The sequence below is a fragment of the Delphinus delphis genome, chromosome 20 (genome assembly GCF_949987515.2).
Source record: "Delphinus delphis chromosome 20, mDelDel1.2, whole genome shotgun sequence".
Classification (NCBI taxonomy): domain Eukaryota; kingdom Metazoa; phylum Chordata; class Mammalia; order Artiodactyla; family Delphinidae; genus Delphinus; species Delphinus delphis.
Genome location: NC_082702.1, coordinates 30,652,732 through 30,676,802, shown reverse-complemented (window position 1 = coordinate 30,676,802; position 24,071 = coordinate 30,652,732). Strand labels below are relative to the sequence as shown.

General features: G+C 53.2%; 3 protein-coding genes and 1 long non-coding RNA gene across 5 annotated transcripts in view; 3 read left to right on the top strand and 1 right to left on the bottom strand.

Moving 5' to 3' along the window:
• Nucleotides 1-22,084, bottom strand: part of LOC132416280 (uncharacterized) — a 63,045-nt gene extending 40,961 nt beyond the window's left edge. For both annotated transcript variants that reach the window (XR_009517531.1, XR_009517530.1), the window contains exons 1-3: nt 21,084-22,084; nt 2,868-3,009; nt 1,276-1,395 (exon numbers count right to left, since the gene is read on the bottom strand). This is a non-coding gene — a long non-coding RNA (uncharacterized lncRNA). The remainder of the gene's footprint in view (nt 1-1,275; nt 1,396-2,867; nt 3,010-21,083) is intronic.
• Nucleotides 5,808-6,747, top strand: LOC132416276 (metallothionein-2). Its single transcript, XM_059999607.1, has 3 exons — nt 5,808-5,965; nt 6,261-6,326; nt 6,543-6,747. Exons 1-3 carry the CDS (start codon nt 5,938-5,940, stop codon nt 6,632-6,634), a joined length of 186 nt encoding a protein of 61 aa, XP_059855590.1. The 5' UTR covers nt 5,808-5,937; the 3' UTR covers nt 6,635-6,747.
• Nucleotides 11,522-12,938, top strand: LOC132416277 (metallothionein-1E). The gene is made up of 3 exons (XM_059999608.2): nt 11,522-11,687; nt 12,299-12,364; nt 12,715-12,938. The coding sequence occupies exons 1-3, from the start codon at nt 11,660-11,662 to the stop codon at nt 12,804-12,806; spliced, it is 186 nt and encodes a 61-aa protein (XP_059855591.1). The 5' UTR covers nt 11,522-11,659; the 3' UTR covers nt 12,807-12,938.
• On the top strand, nt 15,711-17,585 carry LOC132416278 (metallothionein-1E-like). Its single transcript, XM_059999609.1, has 3 exons — nt 15,711-15,882; nt 16,597-16,662; nt 17,373-17,585. Exons 1-3 carry the CDS (start codon nt 15,855-15,857, stop codon nt 17,462-17,464), a joined length of 186 nt encoding a protein of 61 aa, XP_059855592.1. The 5' UTR covers nt 15,711-15,854; the 3' UTR covers nt 17,465-17,585.
• Nucleotides 22,085-24,071: the final 1,987 nt, after the last annotated feature.

Below are 24,071 nucleotides of genomic sequence, written 5' to 3'. Positions count from 1 at the left end.
AGAATGCTTATTACTTTGGGGTAGAGATACCTCTTTTAACTAAGACACCAAAAAGATTGATAAATGTGAGATTATCTTGTACAAAGTTCTCTTAAGTACATTATCTTACGTGATCCTTACAACTCTAGAAGAATGGTATGATTAGTAAACCCATTTTACAGATGGGGCAATAGGGCTTAGGGTAATCTGCATGCAGTCTACTGAAAGATAAACTGAGGCATATTAAAATGTTTTAAGAGTTGATTTGAGCAAATATCTATTCAAATCGGGCAGCATCCAATGTAGCAGATAGAAAGGAACTCAGAGGAGCTGCACAGAATGAAAGACTTTTATAGCTAGTAGGGAACAAGGAAGTCATAACAGGCAAAAAAGCAGGTTGGTTATTGCAGTTACTTTCCTTCAAGGGATGGCAGGGGCCTCTCAGGCAGATTACCTAACTAGTGCTGATCAGGTGATTCCTGATTGGTTAAAGATTTCTGGGCGGGCCGAAGTTCCTGGTGACATGGGGCTTAGCATAAGCAACTCCATTTTGAGCCTGCTGTCTTGTGCTTAACAGGCAACAAAGCTAGAATGTGGTAGAGCCAGGATTTGAACCCAGGCTGTCTGACTAAAGTCTAGGCTCTTAAACCTAACCATGCTTGTCTTCTCTGTTTGTTTCTGGCTTGCCTTGTGTTACAAAAAGCATCAAAACAAAGCTAAATTACCTCACACCCATTAGGATAGTGTCTGTCCCTTTGGGCTGCTGTAACAAAATACCAGAGATTGGGCAGCTTATAAACAACAGAAATTTATTTCTCACAGTTTGAGAGACTAGACGTCTGAGTTTAGGGTGCCAGCATGGTTGGGTGAAGCCCCTTTTCTGGGTCAGAGACTTCTCATTGCATCCTCACATGGTGGAAAGGACTAGGGGCTCTGTGGGGTTTCTTTTATAAAAGCACTAATCCCATTCATGAGAGCTCTACCCTCATGACCTAAGCACCTCTCAAAGGCCCCAAAGGACACAAATATTCAGACCGTAGCAGATGACCAGTATCAGGAAGACAAAAATAACAAAAAGACAAATAAGTGTTGGCAAGGATGTGGAGAAATTGGAACCTTTGTGCACTATTGGAGGAAATGTAAAATGGTGATTCCTCCAAAAATTAAAAGTAGAATTACCTTATGATCCAGCAATTCCACTCCTGGGTATATACCCAAAAGAATTGAAAGCAGGGTCTTGAAGAGAAACTTGGAGGGTATTTTAGCAGTAGTTACTCAAATTTAAAACATACATACCTTCAACCCAGGAAGTTCACTGTCCCATCGTTGGTATCAGCAGAAGCCTCAAAACAAGCTAAATATCCTTCAGGAGTGAAGTATAAAAATGGTCATAATGAACATCTGATAAAAACACACCTGCAATGGAAAGACCACCGCATCTTACCATTCAGTGGGGAAAAAAAACCAAGGTATATGTATAGTATAATGCTAATCACATTAAAAGGGAAATTTATATATGTGTGTATGTGTGTGTGTGTGTGTGTGTGTGTGTGTGGGCAAGGGTGTCTTTGATGAACGTGTGCATGATGGTGGTGACAGAGGTGCTCAGGGCGTCGTGATTTGGAAGGAGATCTTGCAGAGGTAGGCTAGTTCATCACCTCCACAATGTTGATGATCTTCTCACAATAAATATATCTATTCTTTCTATCCCACCATCTAATGCCAGAATCCACCAGCCTCTGTTCCTATTGCCATGGTGACAGGAAACTATCTCCCAAGGCAGTCCCTTCCAGTCGTCACCAGCTCTAATTGCAAGAAAGGCCCTTCCCACCCAGAGCAGAATCTTTATTCCTGGTACTGCCCTTGGGACCACAGAGCACAAGTCTATTCTCTTCTTTTCAGCATGGCATAAACATGTAGTTGTGGCATCAGAAAGTCCTGGGTTCAAATCCCCACACTGCCACTTACAGCTGTGTGACCCTGAACAGGCCATGTAGCTCTTCAGTGCCTCATCTGTAAAACTGAGATACTAACAGCATCTGCCTTGTAGGACTGTGCCGAGGTCTAAGTGAAATACACTCAGAACGTCCTGATGCCTAGTTCGTGCTCAATATTACGCCCCATGACTACTACGGCAGATGAGAGATAACTGCAAACATGTTGACTCCTTCCATCAAGACCTGGGGTCTTCATCCTTTCCCCTCGAATCTGGGCAGGCTCTGTGGCTTCTTGACCAATCAAAAGTGGTGAAAGTGACCTGTGCTAGTTTTAGGGCCCAGGGCTTAAGAGACACAGCTACCACTCCTGTCTCTTGGGACTCTCACCCTTGGCGCCCTGCGCCAAATGTAATTACCCTGAGGCCACCATGCCGAAGAGGCCACAGGAGGGAGCTCTGGTCTTTAGTTCCAGCTGAGCTCAGCCATCCAGCCACGCCTGCTAGGGTGCCAGACACGTGAGTGAAACTGTCTTAGATCCTCCAGACCAGCCCATCCACCAACTGAATGCCACCAAGTGACCTCAGACAGTGACACATGAAACAAAAGAATCACCCAAATGAGTGCTTCTCAAATTCCTGACCCACAAAACCAGGAGCGACAATAAACTGGTTGTTGTTTAAACTGCAGTTTTGGGTGATTTGTTGCACGGCTACAGGAGCAACCACTGTCCACATATCTGAAGGTAACTGTTTTCTTGCAGATTGAGCCTGCCCACCCCTCTCAGCTGTTGCTCACATGATGGGGTTTTGAGTCTTAGGACTATTGTGATCAACTGTCTTCTGGACTGTTGAAGCCCAATAATGAACACAGCCCTCAGGGTGGTCTGCCCAACTGTGCCAGTTAAGAATCTACCCAGAATGATTTAAACAAAAAAGGAAATTTTGGACTCACAGTGGCTTCAGGCTTGGCTGGATCCAGGTGCTCCAATGATATTGTCAGGCTCCATTTCCTTTACAATAAATTTATTCTCAGGCTCTTTCTCATGGAGACAAAGGCTCTAGAAACTCAGCTTCACACGCTTTCAGGTTGAAGTCTAGATGGAAAGAGTATCTGTCATTCTCCTAGCATTTCCAGGAGGAGTTCCATTGATTCTCTCTGGTTCATGGCTAGGTGACCCAATCAGAGCCAATCACTATGTCCAGGAAGATGGAATTTCCTGGGAGCCCACGAATGGGGCCTACTCCATCCATCCACCTTAGTCCACGTGGATTAGGAGTAGGGAAGAGTGATTCTACAAAGGAAACCTAAGGGTACTGTCACAGGGTAAGGATGAACGGATGACTCAGCAGCAGAACTAAAAATACCCCCATTAGCAGTTAAAAAGAGACGAAAAGTCACCTCCCTCATTCTGGATGGCACACTTCTATTAATGCAGACTAGGGCCACATCATTGCCTCATACTGATAGCTCACACCACACTTGTAGAGGGGTGTTTTTCCTCATCTTATGCTGCTTGGCTTCATTTTCCTCACTTCCTACCACATGAGGACTGCAGGCATTAGAAAGGCCTCACTCTCCACCTCTGTCCCGCAAGGCTTACATGGGTACAGAGATAAGCAAAACTGGGCCTGGGCTGCCCTTCACCTTTGCCGATTGGTCCTCCCTCTCCTCTCAGAGTCAAAATGACTTAAGGGAGACAGCTAGACCTGAAAACAAATTTTACTGCCAACACAGATGGCCCAAACCCAGGGCTTGATTCAATAGTTTACAGGGCAAAAATAAGCGTTATTGTCTCCTCAGTGAGTTGGACTGTTTCCCCTGAGTGGACAAGGGACCATCTGGTTTATAAGAAACCAGGAATTTTGCATACAATGTGGGTGCGTATGTAACAACAGCAGCAAAATCTGCCCACCATCCAAAGAGCAGCCCTCCCATGCTCTCAGTCCACGGGGCTGCCAGACACAGCGAGATTTCTGAGACCTTGGCTCTAACATCAGAGCGTGTTTGCATGTGACCCTCAAATTCTAGTACAATCTGATCATTTGACAAATGAGTAAACTGATGCTCAGGGGAGCCCTGGCCCATAACAGCCCCAAGGTCGCTCAGCAAGTGAGTGGCAGAGTGACCATTAGAATTTAGTCCTTCTGACAATTCAACTCTCCTGCCCTGCATGGAGTTTCTGAGTGACCACATGACCACACAGATCCCAGAGTGGTGAAAAACAAGTTTTTTACTTTCATTTTGTAATCGGCCCTAATGCCGGGAGGCAGGGCTGGGAAGGGAGGACACATCAGGGGATTTACCCCTATTAATTGATTTGACAAATATTTATTAAGCGCCAACTGTAAACCTGGCCCTGGGCCGAGGGCTGGAAGCACATTTCAGGGGCAGTGAGCGCTCTTGGTGTTTTCAGTGGCAGGTAGCTGTGGAGGGACAAAGGTCGCAGAATCACACACTTTCCTATGTATTACAGACATGGGCAGTGCCAGGAAGGAAAGGACAAGCTGTTTACCAGCGCATTCCACAGGCATCCTGACCTAGCACAGGGGTCAGGACGGGCTCCCAGGAGAAAGTGACGTCTGAGCTGAGCTGTGAAGGCATTTCCACAGGATTTTACAGTAAATGCTGTGAGGACGGCCTGTCCTCCGCCCACCCCCTCACTAAACTCCCTACTGCAGCAACCAGCATTCCCTAAACCTGCCACCAACCTTCCAGTAACCTGCTCATCTGATGACACACTCTGGACAATCCCAGGATAACGATCTAAGATCCATTTCACAGCAGCCAGACATGTGCCAGCAGGGAAGCAGGATGTATCTCCCCAGAAAGGAATTTGGACCGCACTTCTACTCTTCCCCTCTGCATCTACTGGGGAAGAAAGTTCTTGTGAGGTTTTCCCTTCCAAATGTTCCATGGGAATGCCAACTTTCCACCCGGCTGCTTCTTCCACGGGCTGGAATACAACTCCTTCCTCTTCCCCTGCCTGGCGAAGACTTTCTCACCCTCAGGCCCAAGGCAAGGGCCCACCTGACTGGCCTACCTCCTCTCAGGCTGGACTGGGTCTCCCCTCTGTTCCCCCTGCCTCCATCCTAGCCATGACCCTGGTATTACTTTTCCCCACGCATCCATGAGGCTGCCCCAATGACTGAGTTTCCTGGGTACAAGGCTTATGGCTTCTTGATCTTTATTCTCCCCTGTTGGTGATGTCTACCCTTAGAGTGACTTCAGCATCTGCTGGGCCCACTGATTCTAACCAGGCTCTGCCACTCACTAGCTCTGTGACCTCGGGCAAGTTACTTAACTTCTCTGGGCCTCCATACTCTAAAATGGGAATGATGACTAGTCCTTACCTCACAGGGTTGTTAGAGGATTAAATGAGAGCTCGCACATAACACGCTTACACTTTCCCTATCGCATGCTAAAGCACTCGATATACAGCATATGTCATCAATAACCAGCCCATGGGTTTAATATGATGCTACACAATTTTTAAGCCCTGACGGGTGCAAAGAGTTTTTTTTTTAATCTGTCCTGACTTCCCACCGGTTTTCCCCCGGAGCAGGATCCGCAAGACCCACTCTCTTAGGTTCAAGCACAGGGTACCGGACGCGGTGGGGAGGGTTGGGGTGGGGCGTGCTGGGGTAGGGGGAAGGCGGTGGCGGGAACTGCGCACACAGCGAAGGGCAGGGGTCAGGGTGCTCCGCGCACAGCCCAGCACAGCCCTGCATGCGGGGTCCGCGCTCTGCACCCGGCCCTCCCTCGCCGAGGCGCACCTAGGGCGGCTACTGAGAACTGGTGCCGGGTGGTCCGTGTGCACAGCTCGGGGCGCCGCGCGGGCCGCCAGTGACTCAGCGCGGGGCGTGTGCAGGCGGCGCCCGCCCCGGAGGGCTTTTGCACTCGCCCCGGCTCCTTCCCGCTATAAAGGCAGCCCACAGCGCCCTCCGCTCCAGCACGCCCCCTCGACTTCCTTGCCATACTTCGTGACGCAGTCTCCGGACCCCAGCCTCCGCTTCGTCTCGCCATGGATCCCAACTGCTCCTGCACCGCGGGTAAGGAGATCTGGTTCGGGATTGGGTGTCAGTTGTAGAACTAGAGAAGCAATTTCTGACTCGTCACTCACTTTCCGGGCACAAATTGCCCCTTTCGAAAGCGTTTTGGTGTACCCGCCTCTATTCTAAGTTAAGCTAGGAGATCCCGTTTGACCGATAAGGAGATCAGAGTTCGTGGCTTGCCCAGGTTCCCACGAGTTGGTTGTGGAACTGGGACTCAAACCCGGGCTCCTAGCACCCATGCCCGCGTTCGAGTCTCCGGGAACCGTTTTTATGTCGGCCGTTCTCTTTGCAGGCGGATCCTGCGCGTGTCCCGGCTCCTGCAAATGCAAAGACTGCAAATGCACCTCCTGCAAGAAGAGTAAGTGGAATTGTCTCTACGTCTACCCCTAACGCGCCCACCCCTCCGCCGGGCCCGCCCCTCACGCCTCCAGCCCTCTACACCACGGAGGGAATTTAAATAGGGCAGTAGGTACCCCTTCCCTAGGGACGGTGGCGCCTCCACTGGAGAGGACGGGAAGCCTCATTAATCCTCTGTTCCAAGCGCTCATCTCTGCCGCCTCCTTCCCTTCCCCAGGCTGCTGCTCCTGCTGCCCCGTGGGCTGCGCCAAGTGTGCCCAGGGCTGCATCTGCAAAGGGACCTCAGACAAGTGCAGCTGCTGTGCCTGATGTCGCGGAGAGCCTGCCCCGGGTGTAAATAGAGCAACCAGGACAAACCTACATTCCTCTTTTTTTTTTTGTCCTATAAAATACAAGAATGATAATAAAAGTGGTTGGCTTTATTCTGGCTGTTTTCCTTAACTTGACCAGAGCTGGGGTGAGGGACTGGACTAGCAGTACACAGACTTGGTTTCTGGACCAAAATGTTAGCCCTTAACAAACCCAGTGCCTTGTTCAAGCCACATTACCCCACTGGGCTTCATCTTTTGTAAAATGGAAGAGCCTTAGGCCAGATGCTATAAGGACACTGGGCACATACAGGGTCCCCTCTGTTTTCAAGTCAAGGGTTGGTGGCACAGAAACTTCTCAATCCAGAATCCTCATTCTCCATGGTTTCCCTGTTCAACTGCAGTTCCTCGCTGGATTTTAGTCTTCAGTGACTAAAGGGGTGGAAAACTCCCTCACCTGCTTGAATCTAAATGGGGGGTCTAAAAAATCCCTGTGGTGAAGGAACAGATTTCATTTCCCATCCGTTGCAGACCTAAACCTTGGTAAAAAACAGAAACAAAAAATATATATAAAAATGCCACAGAACAATACAAAGCCCATGTTTTCAGATTCCACACACGTAATTTCAGTCAATATATGAAAAACAAACAAAATCAGAGATTTAAAAACGTCGCACACGTGTTCATCGAAGGTGTCCATTGAGCACCGTTGCAATCTGTCCTTCCAAAATCCAGCCCTTGGCTACTTGAAAGCCGCAAAATAACTAGGGCTGTGGAGGGAATTACACAGTCATTTCCCATGAAGAGGGCGTGTGCCTGAGAATTGGTTCCAGATGGACTATTTCACGTCTGCCCATGCTGGGTGATGGCAGATTCTGCAGTCTGGAGGGTATGGTGGTGTTTATTAGGCAGGAGTGAGGTGCCCTGTGACTTGTAACTAATGCCAGCAGTTAGTCCCCCTGGCTGTTTGTGGAGGGAATGGCTATTTGATGTAAAATAAAAGAGAAAGACAAGTCAGGTGGCCCAAGAGTCAAGACCATGCTTGCCCACAGGTGCCCTGTGTGAAGAGGGGGTTTCAGAAACCAGCCTGTGCTGAGTGCATGGGCGTCTCAGTTCACAGCCTGTTTTGCCACAGGTGGTATGGCATGTTACTCAACATCTGAGTCTCTATTTTCCCAATTGTGAAAAAGAGATGATATCTCTATGTGGGGATTAAATGATAGTGTCCTGGCTTAATAAACAGTGGCCGTTATGATCATTATGTCCACACTGACATTCATGAAGAGAGAATCCTTTTAGCTCCCAACAAGCTCTTGGGGAAAAGCTCACTGGTTTAGAAGCATTATTCTGGGTTGGAGGTTAAGGATGGGATTGGAAATTTGCTGATCCGGTGCCAAAGGGAGTATGGATGACCTCCAAAGAGACCCCCAGGACAAGATGCTGCCACAGCATTTGGACAGACTCAGAAGTCATTCCCATGCTTCATGTCGTTTGATCTGCACAGGAACCAGTGAGAGAGTGAATGTGCAGGGGCTGGAGTGATTGTGCTGATTCCAGAGAGGTTAAGCAACCTGCCCAAGGTCACACAGCTCAGAGGGCAGAGGTCTGAACCCACACTACAGCTGACCTCACGCCCTGGCCACAGCTGGCAGATAATGATGTCACTGAATGCTAAATCCTGCCTCTCACTATTCAGAGTTAGAAGGACCTCTCGAAATGGACAGATTGTGCTCCTGGCTTGACACATGGAAAACTGAATTCCAGAGAGGTCACAGAACTATACAGACTGCCTGCTCAGTGCTCTTCCCATTGCTGCCCCTGTGCCAGCTTTCAACATCCTCATCTGTCGTATGAAGTCCTGGTGTAAGATCGTGGGTGAGGGCATGATGCTGCAGTCCGCCTGCATGAGTGCCAATCTCACCTGCATCACTTACAGCCACAGGACATAATCTCTCTGTGGCTCAGTCTCCTCCACTTTTTGTTTTGTTTTGTTTTTGTTTGTTTTTTTTTTTTGCGGTACGCGGGCCTCTCGCTGCTGCGGCCTCTCTCGCCGCGGAGCACAGGCTCCGGATGCGCAGGCTCAGCGGCCATGGCTCACGGGCCCAGCCGTTCCGCAGCATGTGGGATCCTCCCGGACCGGGGCACGAACCCGTGTCCCCTGCATCGGCAGGCAGACTCCCAACCACTGCGCCACCAGGGAAGCCCGGTCTCCCCCACTTTTAAAGGGGCAAAATAAAAGCATATGATTCAGGAGATTAAAGAACTAGTACATGAAAAGAATTTAGTATGGTGCTTGGCACGTGGTGAGTGGTCTACAATGTTCGCCATTTATTATTATTATTAACATAGGAGGTATTTATTTACCTCTAGACACAGAAACAGTGGTGGTGTGCCTAGCTGTGTGTCCTATGTTGTCCTCATCAACTGAACAGCACTGGGGATTTATAACCCTGAGCACAACAGTCTGTGCCCTTTGCTACCACTTGCACCAGTATTTTACTTAACATTTTTCCTTTAATGACTTATATGTTTTAAAATATATTTGTATTAGCATTCTCCAGAGAAACAGAACCAGCAGGATGTAGGTAGGTAGGTAGATAGAGAGATAGATAAAGAGAGTGAGAGATTTATTTTAAGAAATTGGCTCATGCAACTGTGGAAGCTGGCACAACTGAAGTTTATAGGGCTAGCCAGCAGCCTGGAAATTCCAGTAGGAGTTGATGTTGGTTGCAATCTTGAGTCTAAAGGCCGTCTGGAGGCCCAATTCCCTCCTCTTCAAGAGACCTCAGTTTTTCTCTAAGGCCTTCACTGACTGGATGAGGCCTTCCACATTATGAAGGGTAATCTGCTTTTCTCAAAGTCTACTGATTTAAATGTTAATCACATCTGAAAAATATCTTCACGGCAACATCAGGCTAGCGTGTGACCAAGGATTGGGTATGACAGCCTAAAACACGTGGGTACATAAAACTAACCGTTATATAGACCACCACTTATCAAACTAGCACCCACACAACTTCGTAAACCGCACTTAATCTCCCAACAAAGACAATAACAAGGTCATACTTCTGCCTAACATGACACAACTATCCTATCTACAACTGAAAATGTATAACACCATCCCCAGAGGAGGATGCAAAGTCCTTGGGTGATGGTCACTTTTGTACTTGATATCACGTAACAAATACTGTGATGTTAACAACACGTAAACACTACAATGTAAAGTCAATACCTTCTATGTTATATGAGAAGGGGATAAAAGAGGGAAGAAAACAAAGATATTTGCCATATATATATAAACATATTTATAACAAAATAATGAAGCAGTACTCCTAACAATTACAGTTGTCATTTCTGTTTCTGGAACTGGTCATGTGGTTATAGCTGACATTTATAAACATCTTCTTACACTACCTATTCTGTATCCCCTTTGCTCCCTGCAAGCATCTCAGTTGGTCCTGGTTCTTTACGATGCTGGGGTGACCCAAACCTTCATTTTTGAAGGGTCTGAGCCTTTATCAGTCCTGCCTTGATTGGGTTGTTATAGTAGTTTTTCACTGACTTTAATCACAGAGCAGGGTAGTACTAAGAGATGCCCTAAGGGATCTTCTCTATTCCACAGGCTTTTTTTTACAGCCATTACAGAGTCTTAACCAATAAGCCTAGAGTAGTTGCTACTTCTTGCAGCTAGCTCCGAGCAGCATAATATCATCAGTGTACTGGACCAGTATGATGTCTTGCAGAAAGAAAAGGCAATCTAGGTCCTTGAAAACAAAATCATGATATGGGCCTGGAGAGTTGATAAGCTTGAGGCTTCTCTCTGTTTAAAAGATTTCAAGCAGTACACTGATGTTGAAGATACATCAAAGGAAAACTTCGGGCCAAAGGAAAACTTTATCTTTGAACTTCTTCCCTGGGGAAGCTGACTGGATTCAGACCCGGTGGCACTACTTCCCAGCTCTGTGACCCTGGGCAAGTTATTTAACATCCTTGTGACTTACCTTTCCCACCAGCCAAATGGGCTCATAAATAACAGTATTCCTCTTTTTGAGTCTTTGTGAAGGTTGAAAGATAAACAATTAACCAGGTGGGACACACACACAATGCTGTCTAATGGTCAGTAATATTGAAAGGGAAACAATTATTTTTCTTGATATGCAGATGCCAGATCTGCCTATCACCTAAAATGACCCCTCCCCTGGGGGCATCCCACTTTCTGAACAACTTCCCTGGAGTGAGGTGGGCTGGCTAGGCTGTGGAGAGTCTCTGGAGAGTTTTGTGCAAAGGATCCAGACATATGTGCCCATACATCCTTTCAAACTTAGAGAGTGGAGGAAAGATGGAGCAGACAGAGGCCAGCATCCGCCTTGAAACTGAGACAGAAAAATAGGGCCTAAGTCCCTCTGGGCACAGGGAAAGGAAAAGTACTGGGAGGCAAACGTCACATCCGCAGCTGGGACGCTGCACACAACTCCCTCAGCTCTTTCCACCGCCCGTGAGCACATGCCGGGGGGGGGGGGGGGGGGGGGGGGGAGGAGGGCCGGGCGCGGCGCACACGGGTTCCGGAAAGGACGAACTTGAGCACCAAGGCAATGGGGCCTGGGGTGGCAAAGAGAGGGGGGACTGGGTTCCTGGAAGATCCCGGAACAAAGGTGACTGCCTACCTTGGGAAATTTGGGAAGGGGCGGGCAGGGAAGCTGGGAAACCGAGAGCCGCCCGGCACACCGTCCCTCCGCGAGTTCTAGCGCCAAAGGGGCGGCCGCAGCGCTGCACACCGACCCAATCTTTGCTCACGGAACCCTGCGCTCGGCCCGCCCGGCTGCGCACAGCCGGAACGGGGGCTGCCGGCTGCACAGGCGCAGATCCGCGCGCCGCGTGCAAGGCGGGGGCGGGGCCTCTGCGCCCGGGCCGCCTCCTCTGGGTATAAACTGACACGCCGGCTGCTAGGTTCCAACACGCCCCCAACCGGCCCAAGACCCTCTTCTTCGCTACTTGCTTTGGACCCCCGGCCTCACCTCGCCTCCAAATGGACCCCAACTGCTCCTGCCCCACTGGTGAGGAACCCCTGGCTCTAGAACTTAGGATGCCCCTTCCCCAATACCAAGAAGCATCCCTGGGTTTGGAGGAGGGAGGAACATTTTGAGCTTGAGCTGAAGTAGGCTTCTGTAGTTAACCCGGCTCGTGCTTTCTCCCTGGACAGGCGCCTTCATCCCCCATTAGAGTGTTTCCATCCAACTGGGGCTTCCATTTCAGAGGCGAGAGGCCTGAGGCTCAAGGCTGTTCTGCGCCACATCATCCAGGTGTCAGGGGGCTTCTGGGTCGGCCACAGTGCTCTGTCCAGGCCTCTGCATTCCCTGTGCCGGGTGCGAGGGGACATTGCCTGCTATGGGCTCAGACAAAAGGTCCTGGCCACCAGACCCAGGCATCCTGAATGGGCTCTGGAGCCTGGGACCATACCTGTGGGGTAAATACAAGGCAGTACACAGCCCTTTGCATAGAAGGGCAGAGAAGGAGGGGTGAGACTTCTGTCTGTTCTATGCTGGACAGGAGTCCCTAGCACTGGGCCCTGCACCCAGGAAGAGGTTGCAGGGAGGGATTACTGACCATCTGCTGTACCTCCTGCATCCCCCTCCCTGCTCACTGCTGGCCTTTCCCTTCCTGGCAGGCGGCTCCTGCAGCTGCGCTGGCTCCTGCACCTGCAAAGCCTGCAGATGCACCTCCTGCAAGAAGAGTGAGTGTAGGGCTTTCTCTGGGAACCTGGGGGCTGCAGCTACGGTGAGGGAGGGAACCCAGAGCGGGCTCTGAGTGTATGGCTCTGGCGGGGGGGCTGGTCTTCCTTTGCCCTTCGGCACCTGTCACTGCTGCTTCTGACTTTCTGCCTGTCCTGGGCTTAGATGGGGCAGGGCAGCCACTTTGTAGTGGAAGCCAAACCCCAAGGTCCTCCCAACTGTCTTGGAACAGAGCATGTTTTTCTGTACTCGGGGTCCTTTGGATCTGAGGGCTTGTGGCAGGGCTGCTGGTGGGCAAGGAGGAGCCTGGGAAAGTCATCGCTGACATCTGCTTTCGCCCCTCTCTCCCCAGGCTGCTGCTCCTGCTGCCCCGTGGGCTGCGCCAAGTGTGCCCAGGGCTGCCTCTGCAAAGGGGCCTCGGACAAGTGCAGCTGCTGTGCCTGATGTCGCGGAGAGCCTGACCCGGGTGTCAATGGAGGAACACGGGCCGACCTGCGTTTTTATACCGCTCTGACTTGATTGCTACATTCCCTTTCCTATGAAATATGTAAGTGGTAATAAAAGTTGTTGACACTATTCCGACTCGCCTTTCTTTTCTGTGCATTGGGAATAAAGGCTTTTGTGCCATCCAGGGCTGGTGTAGGAGACTGGGTGAGAAGTGCAGAGACTTGGGTACTGGAACAAAATGTGAGTCCCTAACAAACTGAGTGCCTAAGACAAGACACACTCCCTCACTGGGTTCATCTGCATAACACGGAACAGCATTAGACCAGATGCTCTAAGGGTGTCGAGCAGATACAAGGTCCCCTCCATTCTCATGTCAAGGGTTGGTGACATGGCAAGGGGTGGTGGCTTCTCAATGCCTCATTTCCCATCCTCTGATTTCCCTGGCTAACTTCACTTCCTCATAGATTTTAGGCTTGATAGACTCTAAAGAAGTTGGAATCACACCTCCAGTTACCTGGAAGTCTCAAACTCCCTGCACTGAAAGACGTGTGAATTTTCTAGCTGTGGTTTTTATTTTCCAACTTCACAAACCTAAACTGTGGTAAAATAAAATTAAGTGAACTACTAAGAAAAATTTAAAAGGATACAAAACCCAATTTTTGATTCAATAAATTTGAGTAAATATATGAAGAACAGAGTAATACAGGAAAAATTTAAAAAGTAAAAACATGTTTGTTCACTTGAAACTAACACAATACTGTAAATCAGCTATACTTCAATTATTAAAAAAACCCACGTGTTCATCAAAGGAGTATGTTGAACGCTGAAAACACTTTCAAACACCCCACTGTGTGGACCACCCACACCTGGAGTAGCTCTTCCCCCCCATCCCCACAGGGAACATGTGTCTTGGCTGGCCCAGTGCCAGTGACAGGACACCTGCTACCCCTGAGAGCTCCCTGCGGTGAGTTGGCTCTGAATCTTTGGAAGTTCCTTAAGGTCAGGCTGAACTCTACCTTCAAAATCCAGCCCTTGGTTACTTGAAACCAGCAAAGTGACTAGGAATTTGCAGGTAATACCCAGCCATTTCCCAACAAGAGGCAGGTACCTGGAAACTGGTTCCAGATGAAGGACTTCATGTCTGCCTGTGCAGGGTAGCGTCAAATTCTGCATTTACAAAGTTGTGGTGGTATTTATTAGGAAGGAGTGAGGCGCTCAGTGACTTGTAAATAATGGCAATAGCTAGTCCTCCTGACAACTTTTGGATGGATTTGCTGTTTGATGTAAAGTCAAAGAGAACGAGGAGTCACGTGGCCCAAGTGTCAGGCCCACACTCACCCACAGGTGTCCTGTGTGCAGAGGGGATTTCAGGAGCCAGCCTGTGCTGGGTGCATGGGTGCTGGTGTCAGGCAGTCTTGGTTCACAGACCACAGTGGCACTTACCAGCCTCATATCCTAAATGAGTCACTCAACCTAAGTCTCCATTTCCTATAAAAAGGAGATTATATCCCTATGTGGTATTGAGAGTGGCCTAGCTCCTCACTAGGGCTTAATAAACAGTGTCTATTATGATGCTTCTGTTCACAGTGACTTTACTGGGACAGAATCTTGTTTAATTCCAACAAGCTCTTGGGGAAAGGCTCATGGTTTTGCAAGCATTACTCCAGGCTGGAGGTTAAAGTTTGATTGCAAATTTACTGATCCACTGGCAGGGGGAGTGTGGATGCCCTGCAATAGCCCCCCTAGGATAAGATGCTGCCACACCATTTGGAGAAACACAAAATCAATGCCCACCCTTCATATCACTTGATCTACAATGAACCAGTAACAGAGTGAACCTGCAGGGGCTGGAATGATTGTGCCAGCTACCCAGTTTAAGCAACCTGCCTAAGGGCACACAGATCATATCCAGAGGTCTGAACCTATAGCAAGGCTGTCTCACCTCCTTGCCAAAGGTCGCTGATTATGAGGTCACTGAATGCTGAGTCCTGCCTATCATTATTCACAGCTGGAAGGGTCCTCTGAGACAGTCTAGCTGTGCTTCTGGCGGCAGAGATGGGAGACTGAAGTCCAGAGAGGTCACAGAGCTGTGCAGAGGGATCTGACTGCCTGCTCAGTGCTCTCCCCACTGCTGAACACTGAAAGGGAAATAACCACTTTTCATGCTTTGTTATTTAATGCCAGGTCTGCCCATCACTTACAATGATCCCTTCCATGGGGTGGGATCTCATGCTTTGGGAACCTCCATCCCGGAGCAGGGTGGACTGGCTAGGATCAGGAAAACCCCTGGCAAGTTCAGGCCAGGAGCATAGGGACAAATGTGCCCATCCACCCATTCAGTAGTGGAGAACAGAAGGAAGGATGGGAGGCAGAGGCCGGAGTTGGCCGTGGTGCTCTTTCGGAGAAACGTTAGAGAAACGCTGCCTAAGGACCATCGTGGGGACCAGGACAGGAAATGGTGGGGGAAGAGGGAGTCGGAGGACTGGTGGTGAAGGTCACATCCACCACCAGTCTCTGCACACACCTCCCAGGATCCTGCCACGCCTGGGACGTGAGCGCGAGACTAGGGTTGCACACGGGCTCCGGAAAGGGTGAACCTGAAGACAACAGCGCGGGGGCCGGGGGTGGGGAAGACAGCGAGACGCAGAGGCTGGGTTGCTGGAAAATCCGGGAACAAGGTGGCTGCCGCCCTCGGGAAAATCGGGAGGGGCGGACAGGGAGGCTAGGACACCGCGTACTTCCTGGCAAACAGTCCCTACACGCGAGCAGGCACCAAACTCGGCTCTCCCGTGCGCAGAGCGGACCCATGCGCACTGGGAGAATCCTGCGCTCGGCCCCGAGTGTTGCTCACAGCCCGGCCCCGGGCGCTGCGGGCGGGCGGCGCAGACGCGGGGAGGGTGCAAGGAGTGGGTGGGACCTCTGCGCCCGGGCCGCCTCCTCTGGGAACAAACACTGCAAGCAGGCTCCTAGGCTCGACACGCCTTCCACCAGCTCAGGTGCCTCTTGCCCGCTTGCTTTCGATCCCCGGCCTCACGTCGCCTCCAAATGGACCCCAACTGTTCCTGCGCCACTGGTAACGAACCCCTGGCTCTGGGCCTTGGATGCCCGCTTCTCAAGCACAGGACAGAGTGGCCCTGGGGTTACATGAGGAAGAATTTTGAATTTGAGCACAAGTGGACGCCCACGGTTCACACAGTGCTTTCTTCCTAGCCAGGGCAGCGACAGGATATTTTCAATCTATTTTTTTTTTCTTTTTCTTCACCGTACCACTCGGCTTGTCAGAGCTTAGTTCCCTGACCAGGGATTCAACCCAGACACTAGGAAGTGAGAGCGCTGACTCCAAACCACTAGACCGACAGATTTCCAGCCTCTATTTTTGAGAGTAAAGAGGCTCAAGACTGTCTTTCTTTAGGTCACTAAGCAGGTCAGGTGATTCCTAGACCGGGACGCAGCGTCTGGAGGAGGCCTCGGAGCTGCCAGGACTTGATGGGAGGAGGGGACGCTGCCTCTTTGGGGTTCAGGCCATGGGCCTCGGCCCCTGGCCCCAGTCGGCCTGGCCTGCGTCTGGAGCCCGGGACCTTCCCTGTGGAGTCCCATCAGGAGGGGACCTACTCTCCTTGGACCAGAAGAGAGGAGCTGGGGCTTCTCTATCCGCCCGAGTGGACACGAGCTCCCAGGGCTGGGTCCTGACAGAGGAGGAGGGCTCAGGGAGGCACTGCTGACCGTCTGCTGTGGCTCCTGCATCCCCGTCCCTGCTCACCGCTGGCCTCCTTTCCCTTCCCGGCAGGCGGCTCCTGCGGCTGCGCTGGCTCCTGCACCTGCAAAGCCTGCAGATGCACCTCCTGCAAGAAGAGTGAGTGTGCGGGGCCTTCTCTGGGAATGCGGGGTCTGGGCTGACTGCGAGGAGGGGGCCCAGAGCTCAGCAGGCAGGCAGGAGCAGGACAGTGACCAGACTTCCCGGCACCCCCCTCACCAGGAAGGGATTCACAGTCAGAGCTGGAATCACCTTCGGCATGAGCGAGACCCAGGCGCGCACTAGAGAACAGGGAGACTGAGGCCCAGACGGGTCACCGACAAACAACCTCAGACCTGTCACTAGAACTAGTCCTCCTGCCTCCTGAGTCCCGCTTCCGAGTCCTCTCAGGGACTGAAGCACTTTAGGGACAGGAACCAGTGGCCGTGCGTGGCTTCTCGGACCTGGTGCAGCCCCTTCCTGTCGAAGCAGCCCAGAGCTTCCCTATCCCGAGCGGGAGCTGCTCTGTGCGGGCTTTGCCTCCACTTTGATCCTGACGACTTGGCTCACATCACTGGTGGTGCTGGGGGCTGGCTTTCTCCTGTCCCCGGAGGCCCTGCTCACTGTCTCTCCAAGGCGCTGTGCCCTGTCCTGGGCACAGATGGGCCGGGCAACCTGAACCTAGTGTCTGAGAGCAATTACCTCAGGACAGGGGACACCATCGTAAACTCAGGGTCTGGGCCCGAGGGCGGCTGGGGCCAGGCCTGCTGCTGGGAAGGGTGGTTCCGGACAACGCGTGGTCCGACCGCACGCTGCCCTTGCCTCCCCAGGCTGCTGCTCCTGCTGCCCCGTGGGCTGCGCCAAGTGTGCCCAGGGCTGCGTCTGCAAAGGGGCCTCGGACAAGTGCAGCTGCTGTGCCTGATGTCGCGGAGAGCCTGCCCCGGGTGTCCACAGAGCAACCAGGACAAACCTGCATTTTACCGTTTTTCATACAACCGGACCTGACGCTACATTCCTTTTTCTATGAAATCTGTGACTTGTAATAAAAGCTGTTGACTTTATTCTGGCTCTGTCTTCCTTGGTCTGTCTTGGACAAAGAGACTCCGTGCCCATCAGGGCTGGCGTGGGGAACTGGACTGGACGTGCAGAGACCTCGGCTCTGGACCAAAGAGTACCTCCCCCACACCCCACACCCCCAAAACACACACACTGAGCGTCTTAGCCGCTTAGGTTAATTTGAGCTTCCGTTTCTCAGCTCCAAAGGATACCCTCGCCAGATGACATAGGGCATTGGACACACAGAGGACACACTCCCTCTATTCCCCTTAGGAGTATGGATTGCAGAGAAAGTTGCCCATTTCTCATTTTCCCTCTCTGGGGGCCCCTGCCAAACTCAGCGCTCGGTGATGAGAGCCTAGAAAAGCACCCAGAGGGGATGGAATCCCACACCCCTCTCGTGTGACTTCTGCACGGGGCTTGCGTCTAAAACACCCTGGAAAGACCTCTTTGTATTTTCTGCCACAGTTTTCACCCTGGTCAGTAAAACGGATCGCGAAGAAAACACGTCAAAGGACACGATATGTGACACCCAGTTTTCCCTTCAACACGTAAAACCACCTTCACACGTGGAGGAGCAATTCTGGAAACTGGACGCTCTCATATGCTGCACGTACGTTGAAAGTGTGCCCGAGTCCTGGGAACACTTCACAGATGCCCCACTGTGTGGACCACACACGCCTGGAGCAGCTCTGCCCCCTGCCTCCCCACAGGGAACATCAGCCTTGGCTTGCCCAGGGCTACGGACAGGACACCCGCCACCCGTGACAGCTCCCTGCAGGGGCTTGGCTCTGAATCTTCGCAAGTACCTCCCTAGGTCAGGCTGACATCTTCCCTTCCCTCAAAAACCAGCCCGTGGCTCCCTGACACCCCGAAAGAAAGTGATTTGGATTTGGTGGGAATTTCCCGGCTGTTTCCCTGAGACCTGGTTTCAGAAGAAGGACTTCACGTGTTCCTCTGCAGAGTGATGGTGGTGCTGCAGTGCGTGGCGGCGGGGGGGGGGGGGGGGGGCCTGGTGGGGTTTATTAGCAACAAGTGTGTGCTGAGGGAACGGGTAGTATATTTCAGGTGTTGGGCCCCCTGGCGGTCTGGGGAGGGAACTCCTATTTGATGGGCACTCCGAGAGAAAGAGGAGACACGTGGCTCAGAAGTCAGGACCGAGATGGGCCACAGGTGCCCCGAGTGCACAGGGCATTTCGGGAGCCGGCCCGTGCTGCGTGCGTGGGCGTCGGCGTCAGGCACTCAGGTTCACAGCCACCGTGCCACTTCCTGACCTGGCAAGTCACTGATACTCTCTGAGATTTCATTTCCTCCTTTCGATACAAAAGATTAATTTCAATGAGGGGGAATGAGCGAGATAGTGGCCTGGCTCCCAGCTCGGGCTTCCCGCACGGTGTCCCGTACGATCGCTCTCTCCACACTGACATCTGTGCACAGAGAATCCTTGAGCTCCCGACAAGCTCCTGGAGAAAGGCTCCCTGGTTTGCAAGCAAGCTCATGGTGAGGGCAGGGATGGATAGGAACCTTGCTTATCCAGTGCCAGAGGGCGTGGGGATGTCCTCCAACAAGCCCCGTGGAACGAGTCACCGCCACAGCGTTTGGACAGACTCGGTGAACCTGCATGGTCTGGAGTGATGGTGCCAGTTCCAGAGAGGTTAAGCAACCTACCCAAGGGCACACAGCCTATACTCAGAGGACTAAACCTACACTGCAGCTGTCTCACCTCCCGGCCACACGGTGCCGGTTATGACATCACTGGAGGCTGAATCCGGCCTCTCCTTTTTCAGGGCTGCAGGGTCTTCGGAGACAGTCCAGCTGTGCTCCTGGCTGCAGAGGTGGGAGGCCGAAGCCCAGAGAGGTCACAGAGCTGTGCGGAGGGTTCTGGCTGCCGGCTCAGGGCTCTCCCACTGCTGCCTCTGTGCCAGGTGTTCAGTGTTCTCACCCTTCGTGGGATGACATGGTGTCCGGTTGGGCGCGGGGCTGCAGTCAGCCTGCAGGAGGGCCAGTCCCGTCTGTGCCACGTACAGCCACGGGACATAACCTCTCTGTGGCTCCGTCTGCTCTGCTCTAAAGGGAAAATAATAGTGTCTGGCTCTCGGGATTAAAGAACTGAATACATGCAAAGAAGGTCAGAATATACTGGGCACTCAGTGAGTAATCGATCACATCACCCATTCATCTATTTATCTATTGATTTATTTGTTATCATCAGCCTAGGAGACACTGTTCTCCTTCCAGACACGCAAGCAAGGACGGTGTGTTTAGCTCTGTGCTCTGGGCCGTCCCCATCGACCCTGTGAGCGTGGGACCAGTACCCCCGAGAGGGTTCTCCTGCCTTCACGCAAAGAGCCGTCGACACTACAGATAGAAAGCCGTGAGGAGCACAGTCGGTGTCCTCCTCACAGACACAGAAGGGTCCTGCCACTTCTGCTGTCACCTGCATCAGGATCTCCTTACCATTTTCTTTTCAGTGATTTTCTGAAATACGTTCTACCAAAAGAAACCTCTTGAACGCTACTGAAGGAGAGAGTCAGAAGGTAGCCACAAAATCATAAATACATTCCTACTGTGTCACCTTGGTCGCCCCCGGGATTGAGCTGGACATGGTAGAGACGGGCCGAGGACACAGCTCTGGGCCAAAGGGGAGCTTGCTCACTGACTCCCTCTTTCAGCTGCGAAGCGACAAAAACACAGAAGCAGGGCACCACTCCCCAGCCCTGTGTGCCTGCCTCAGTAGCCTCCCTGTACTGTAGGTACTTTGGACTTTGGGAACCGGGCTCCTGGCTGCTGTCTCCCTTCCCGGTTGGTGTGACAATTCAAAGAGCAAAAGTGACTAACAAGGCTTGGCATGGACTCCACGGTGAGTAACTGTCAGGACTACTCAAAGGGAACTCTATCCACTTGTCTCGCTTTGTTATTTACCGCCAGGTCTGCCTATCACCTACAATGATGCCGCCCCTGGGGAAGCATCCCATGATGAGGGAACCTCCACCCTGGCGTGGGGGTGGACCGGCTACAGTGAGGCGCGCCCCTGGAAAGTTCAGGCAAAGAAGCCCCCGGACAAATGAGCCAGGATCCCCCCCAGGAAAGGAAAACACAAGTGACGCCTCGCGGCTGAAGGCAATGTTCACCGCGCTGCGGTTACAGGAGGCGGTACCGGAAAAACGCTTCCAAAGGACCGTGGTGGGGACCGGGGCTGGCAACGCCCGGGGACACATGGGGTCGGCCAAACGGTGGTGAGGGTCACATCCGCCTGCGCTCTCTGACACCGCTCCCCGGCTCCAGCCAAGCCAGGGACACGAGCGGGAGGCGGAGGCTGTTCTCAGGCTGCAGGAAACGGCGACCCGGAGGCCGGCGGCGCGGGGCCTGGGGCGGGGAAGACCGGAGGACGCGGGAGCCGGATTCCTGCACAAGCCGCCAACACGGTGGCTGCTCCCGTCGGGCACATTGGGAAGGGGCGGCCGGGGGGCTGGGACACCGCTTACCGCACGGCACCCGGTTCCTCCGCTCCAGCCGGCACCGACGTGGAATCGTGCGCTCGGCCCCGCCTGTTGCTCACAGCCCGGCCCAGGGCGCTGCGGGCGGCACGGGCGGCGCGGGCGCGGAGCCGCGGGGCGGGTGCAAGGCGGGGGCGGGGCCTCTGCGCCCGGGCCGCCTCCTCGGCCTATAACTGAGCCCCCGGGCTCCTCGCTCCCACACGGCCCCCACCGGACCCGTGAAGCGGCTTCGCCCCTTGCTTTGGACCTCGGGCCTCACTCCTCCTCCAGATGGACCCCAAGTGCTCCTGCCCCACTGGTAAGGGAGCCCTGCCTTTGAGCCTTAGGATGCCCCCTTCCCGGGCACAGGACGAGAAGGGAGGGCTTTGAGTTTTGAGCTCAGGAGGACTCCTGTCACGGGTCCAGGGCTTTCTTGGTAGCCAGGCTCCTGAGGGCACGTCAGTCTCCCTTTGCCTCTCCGTTGACACTGAGGGCACGGAGGCTCCAGGCTGTCCTTCTTGAGGTCACCCGGCAGGTCAGGGGATTGCTAGACCGGGACCCAGCGTCTGGAGGAGGCCTCGGACCTGCCACGATTTGATGGGAGGAGGGGGCGCTGCCTCTTTGGGGTTCGGGCCATGGGCCCCGGCCCCCGGCCCCAGTCGGCCTGGCCTGCGTCTGGAGCCCGGGACCTTCCCTGTGGAGTCCCATCAGGAGGGGACCTACTCTCCTTGGACCAGAAGAGAGGAGCTGGGGCTTCTCTATCCGCCCGAGTGGACACGAGCTCCCAGGGCTGGGTCCTGACAGAGGAGGAGGGCTCAGGGAGGCACTGCTGACCGTCTGCTGTGGCTCCTGCATCCCCGTCCCTGCTCACCGCTGGCCTCCTTTCCCTTCCCGGCAGGCGGCTCCTGCGGCTGCGCTGGCTCCTGCACCTGCAAAGCCTGCAGATGCACCTCCTGCAAGAAGAGTGAGTGTGCGGGGCCTTCTCTGGGAATGCGGGGTCTGGGCTGAGTGCGAGGAGGGGGCCCAGAGCTCAGCAGACAGGCAGGAGCAGGACAGTGACCAGACTTCCCGGCACCCCCCTCACCAGGAAGGGATTCACAGTCAGAGCTGGAATCACCTTCGGCATGAGCGAGACCCAGGCGCGCACTAGAGAACAGGGAGACTGAGGCCCAGACGGGCCACCGACAAACAACCTCAGACCTGTCACTAGAACTAGTCCTCCTGCCTCCTGAGTCCCGCTTCCGAGTCCTCTCAGGGACTGAAGCACTTTAGGGACAGGAACCAGTGGCCGTGCGTGGCTTCTCGGACCTGGTGCAGCCCCTTCCTGTCGAAGCAGCCCAGAGCTTCCCTATCCCGAGCGGGAGCTGCTCTGTGCGGGCTTTGCCTCCACTTTGATCCTGAGGACTTGGCTCACATCACTGGTGGTGCTGGGGGCTGGCTTTCTCCTGTCCCCGGAGGCCCTGCTCACTGTCTCTCCAAGGCGCTGTGCCCTGTCCTGGGCACAGATGGGCCGGGCAACCTGAACCTAGTGTCTGAGAGCAATTACCTCAGGACAGGGGACACCATCGTAAACTCAGGGTCTGGGCCCGAGGGCGGCTGGGGCCAGGCCTGCTGCTGGGAAGGGTGGTTCCGGACAACGCGTGGTCCGACCGCACGCTGCCCTTGCCTCCCCAGGCTGCTGCTCCTGCTGCCCCGTGGGCTGCGCCAAGTGTGCCCAGGGCTGCGTCTGCAAAGGGGCCTCGGACAAGTGCAGCTGCTGTGCCTGATGTCGCGGAGAGCCTGCCCCGGGTGTCCACAGAGCAACCAGGACAAACCTGCATTTTACCGTTTTTCATACAACCGGACCTGACGCTACATTCCTTTTTCTATGAAATCTGTGACTTGTAATAAAAGCTGTTGACTTTATTCTGGCTCTGTCTTCCTTGGTCTGTCTTGGACAAAGAGACTCCGTGCCCATCAGGGCTGGCGTGGGGAACTGGACTGGACGTGCAGAGACCTCGGCTCTGGACCAAAGAGTACCTCCCCCACACCCCACACCCCCAAAACACACACACTGAGCGTCTTAGCCGCTTAGGTTAATTTGAGCTTCCGTTTCTCAGCTCCAAAGGATACCCTCGCCAGATGACATAGGGCATTGGACACACAGAGGACACACTCCCTCTATTCCCCTTAGGAGTATGGATTGCAGAGAAAGTTGCCCATTTCTCATTTTCCCTCTCTGGGGGCCCCTGCCAAACTCAGCGCTCGGTGATGAGAGCCTAGAAAAGCACCCAGAGGGGATGGAATCCCACACCCCTCTCGTGTGACTTCTGCACGGGGCTTGCGTCTAAAACACCCTGGAAAGACCTCTTTGTATTTTCTGCCACAGTTTTCACCCTGGTCAGTAAAACGGATCGCGAAGAAAACACGTCAAAGGACACGATATGTGACACCCAGTTTTCCCTTCAACACGTAAAACCACCTTCACACGTGGAGGAGCAATTCTGGAAACTGGACGCTCTCATATGCTGCACGTACGTTGAAAGTGTGCCCGAGTCCTGGGAACACTTCACAGATGCCCCACTGTGTGGACCACACACGCCTGGAGCAGCTCTGCCCCCTGCCTCCCCACAGGGAACATCAGCCTTGGCTTGCCCAGGGCTACGGACAGGACACTCGCCACCCGTGACAGCTCCCTGCAGGGGCTTGGCTCTGAATCTTCGCAAGTACCTCCCTAGGTCAGGCTGACATCTTCCCTTCCCTCAAAAGCCAGCCCGTGGCTCCCTGACACCCCGAAAGAAAGTGATTTGGATTTGGTGGGAATTTCCCGGCTGTTTCCCTGAGACCTGGTTTCAGAAGAAGGACTTCACGTGTTCCTCTGCAGAGTGATGGTGGTGCTGCAGTGCGTGGGGAGGGGGGGGGGGGCGGCTGGTGGGGTTTATTAGCAACAAGTGTGTGCTGAGGGAACAGGCAGTATATTTCAGGTGTTGGGCCCCCTGGCGGTCTGGGGAGGGAACT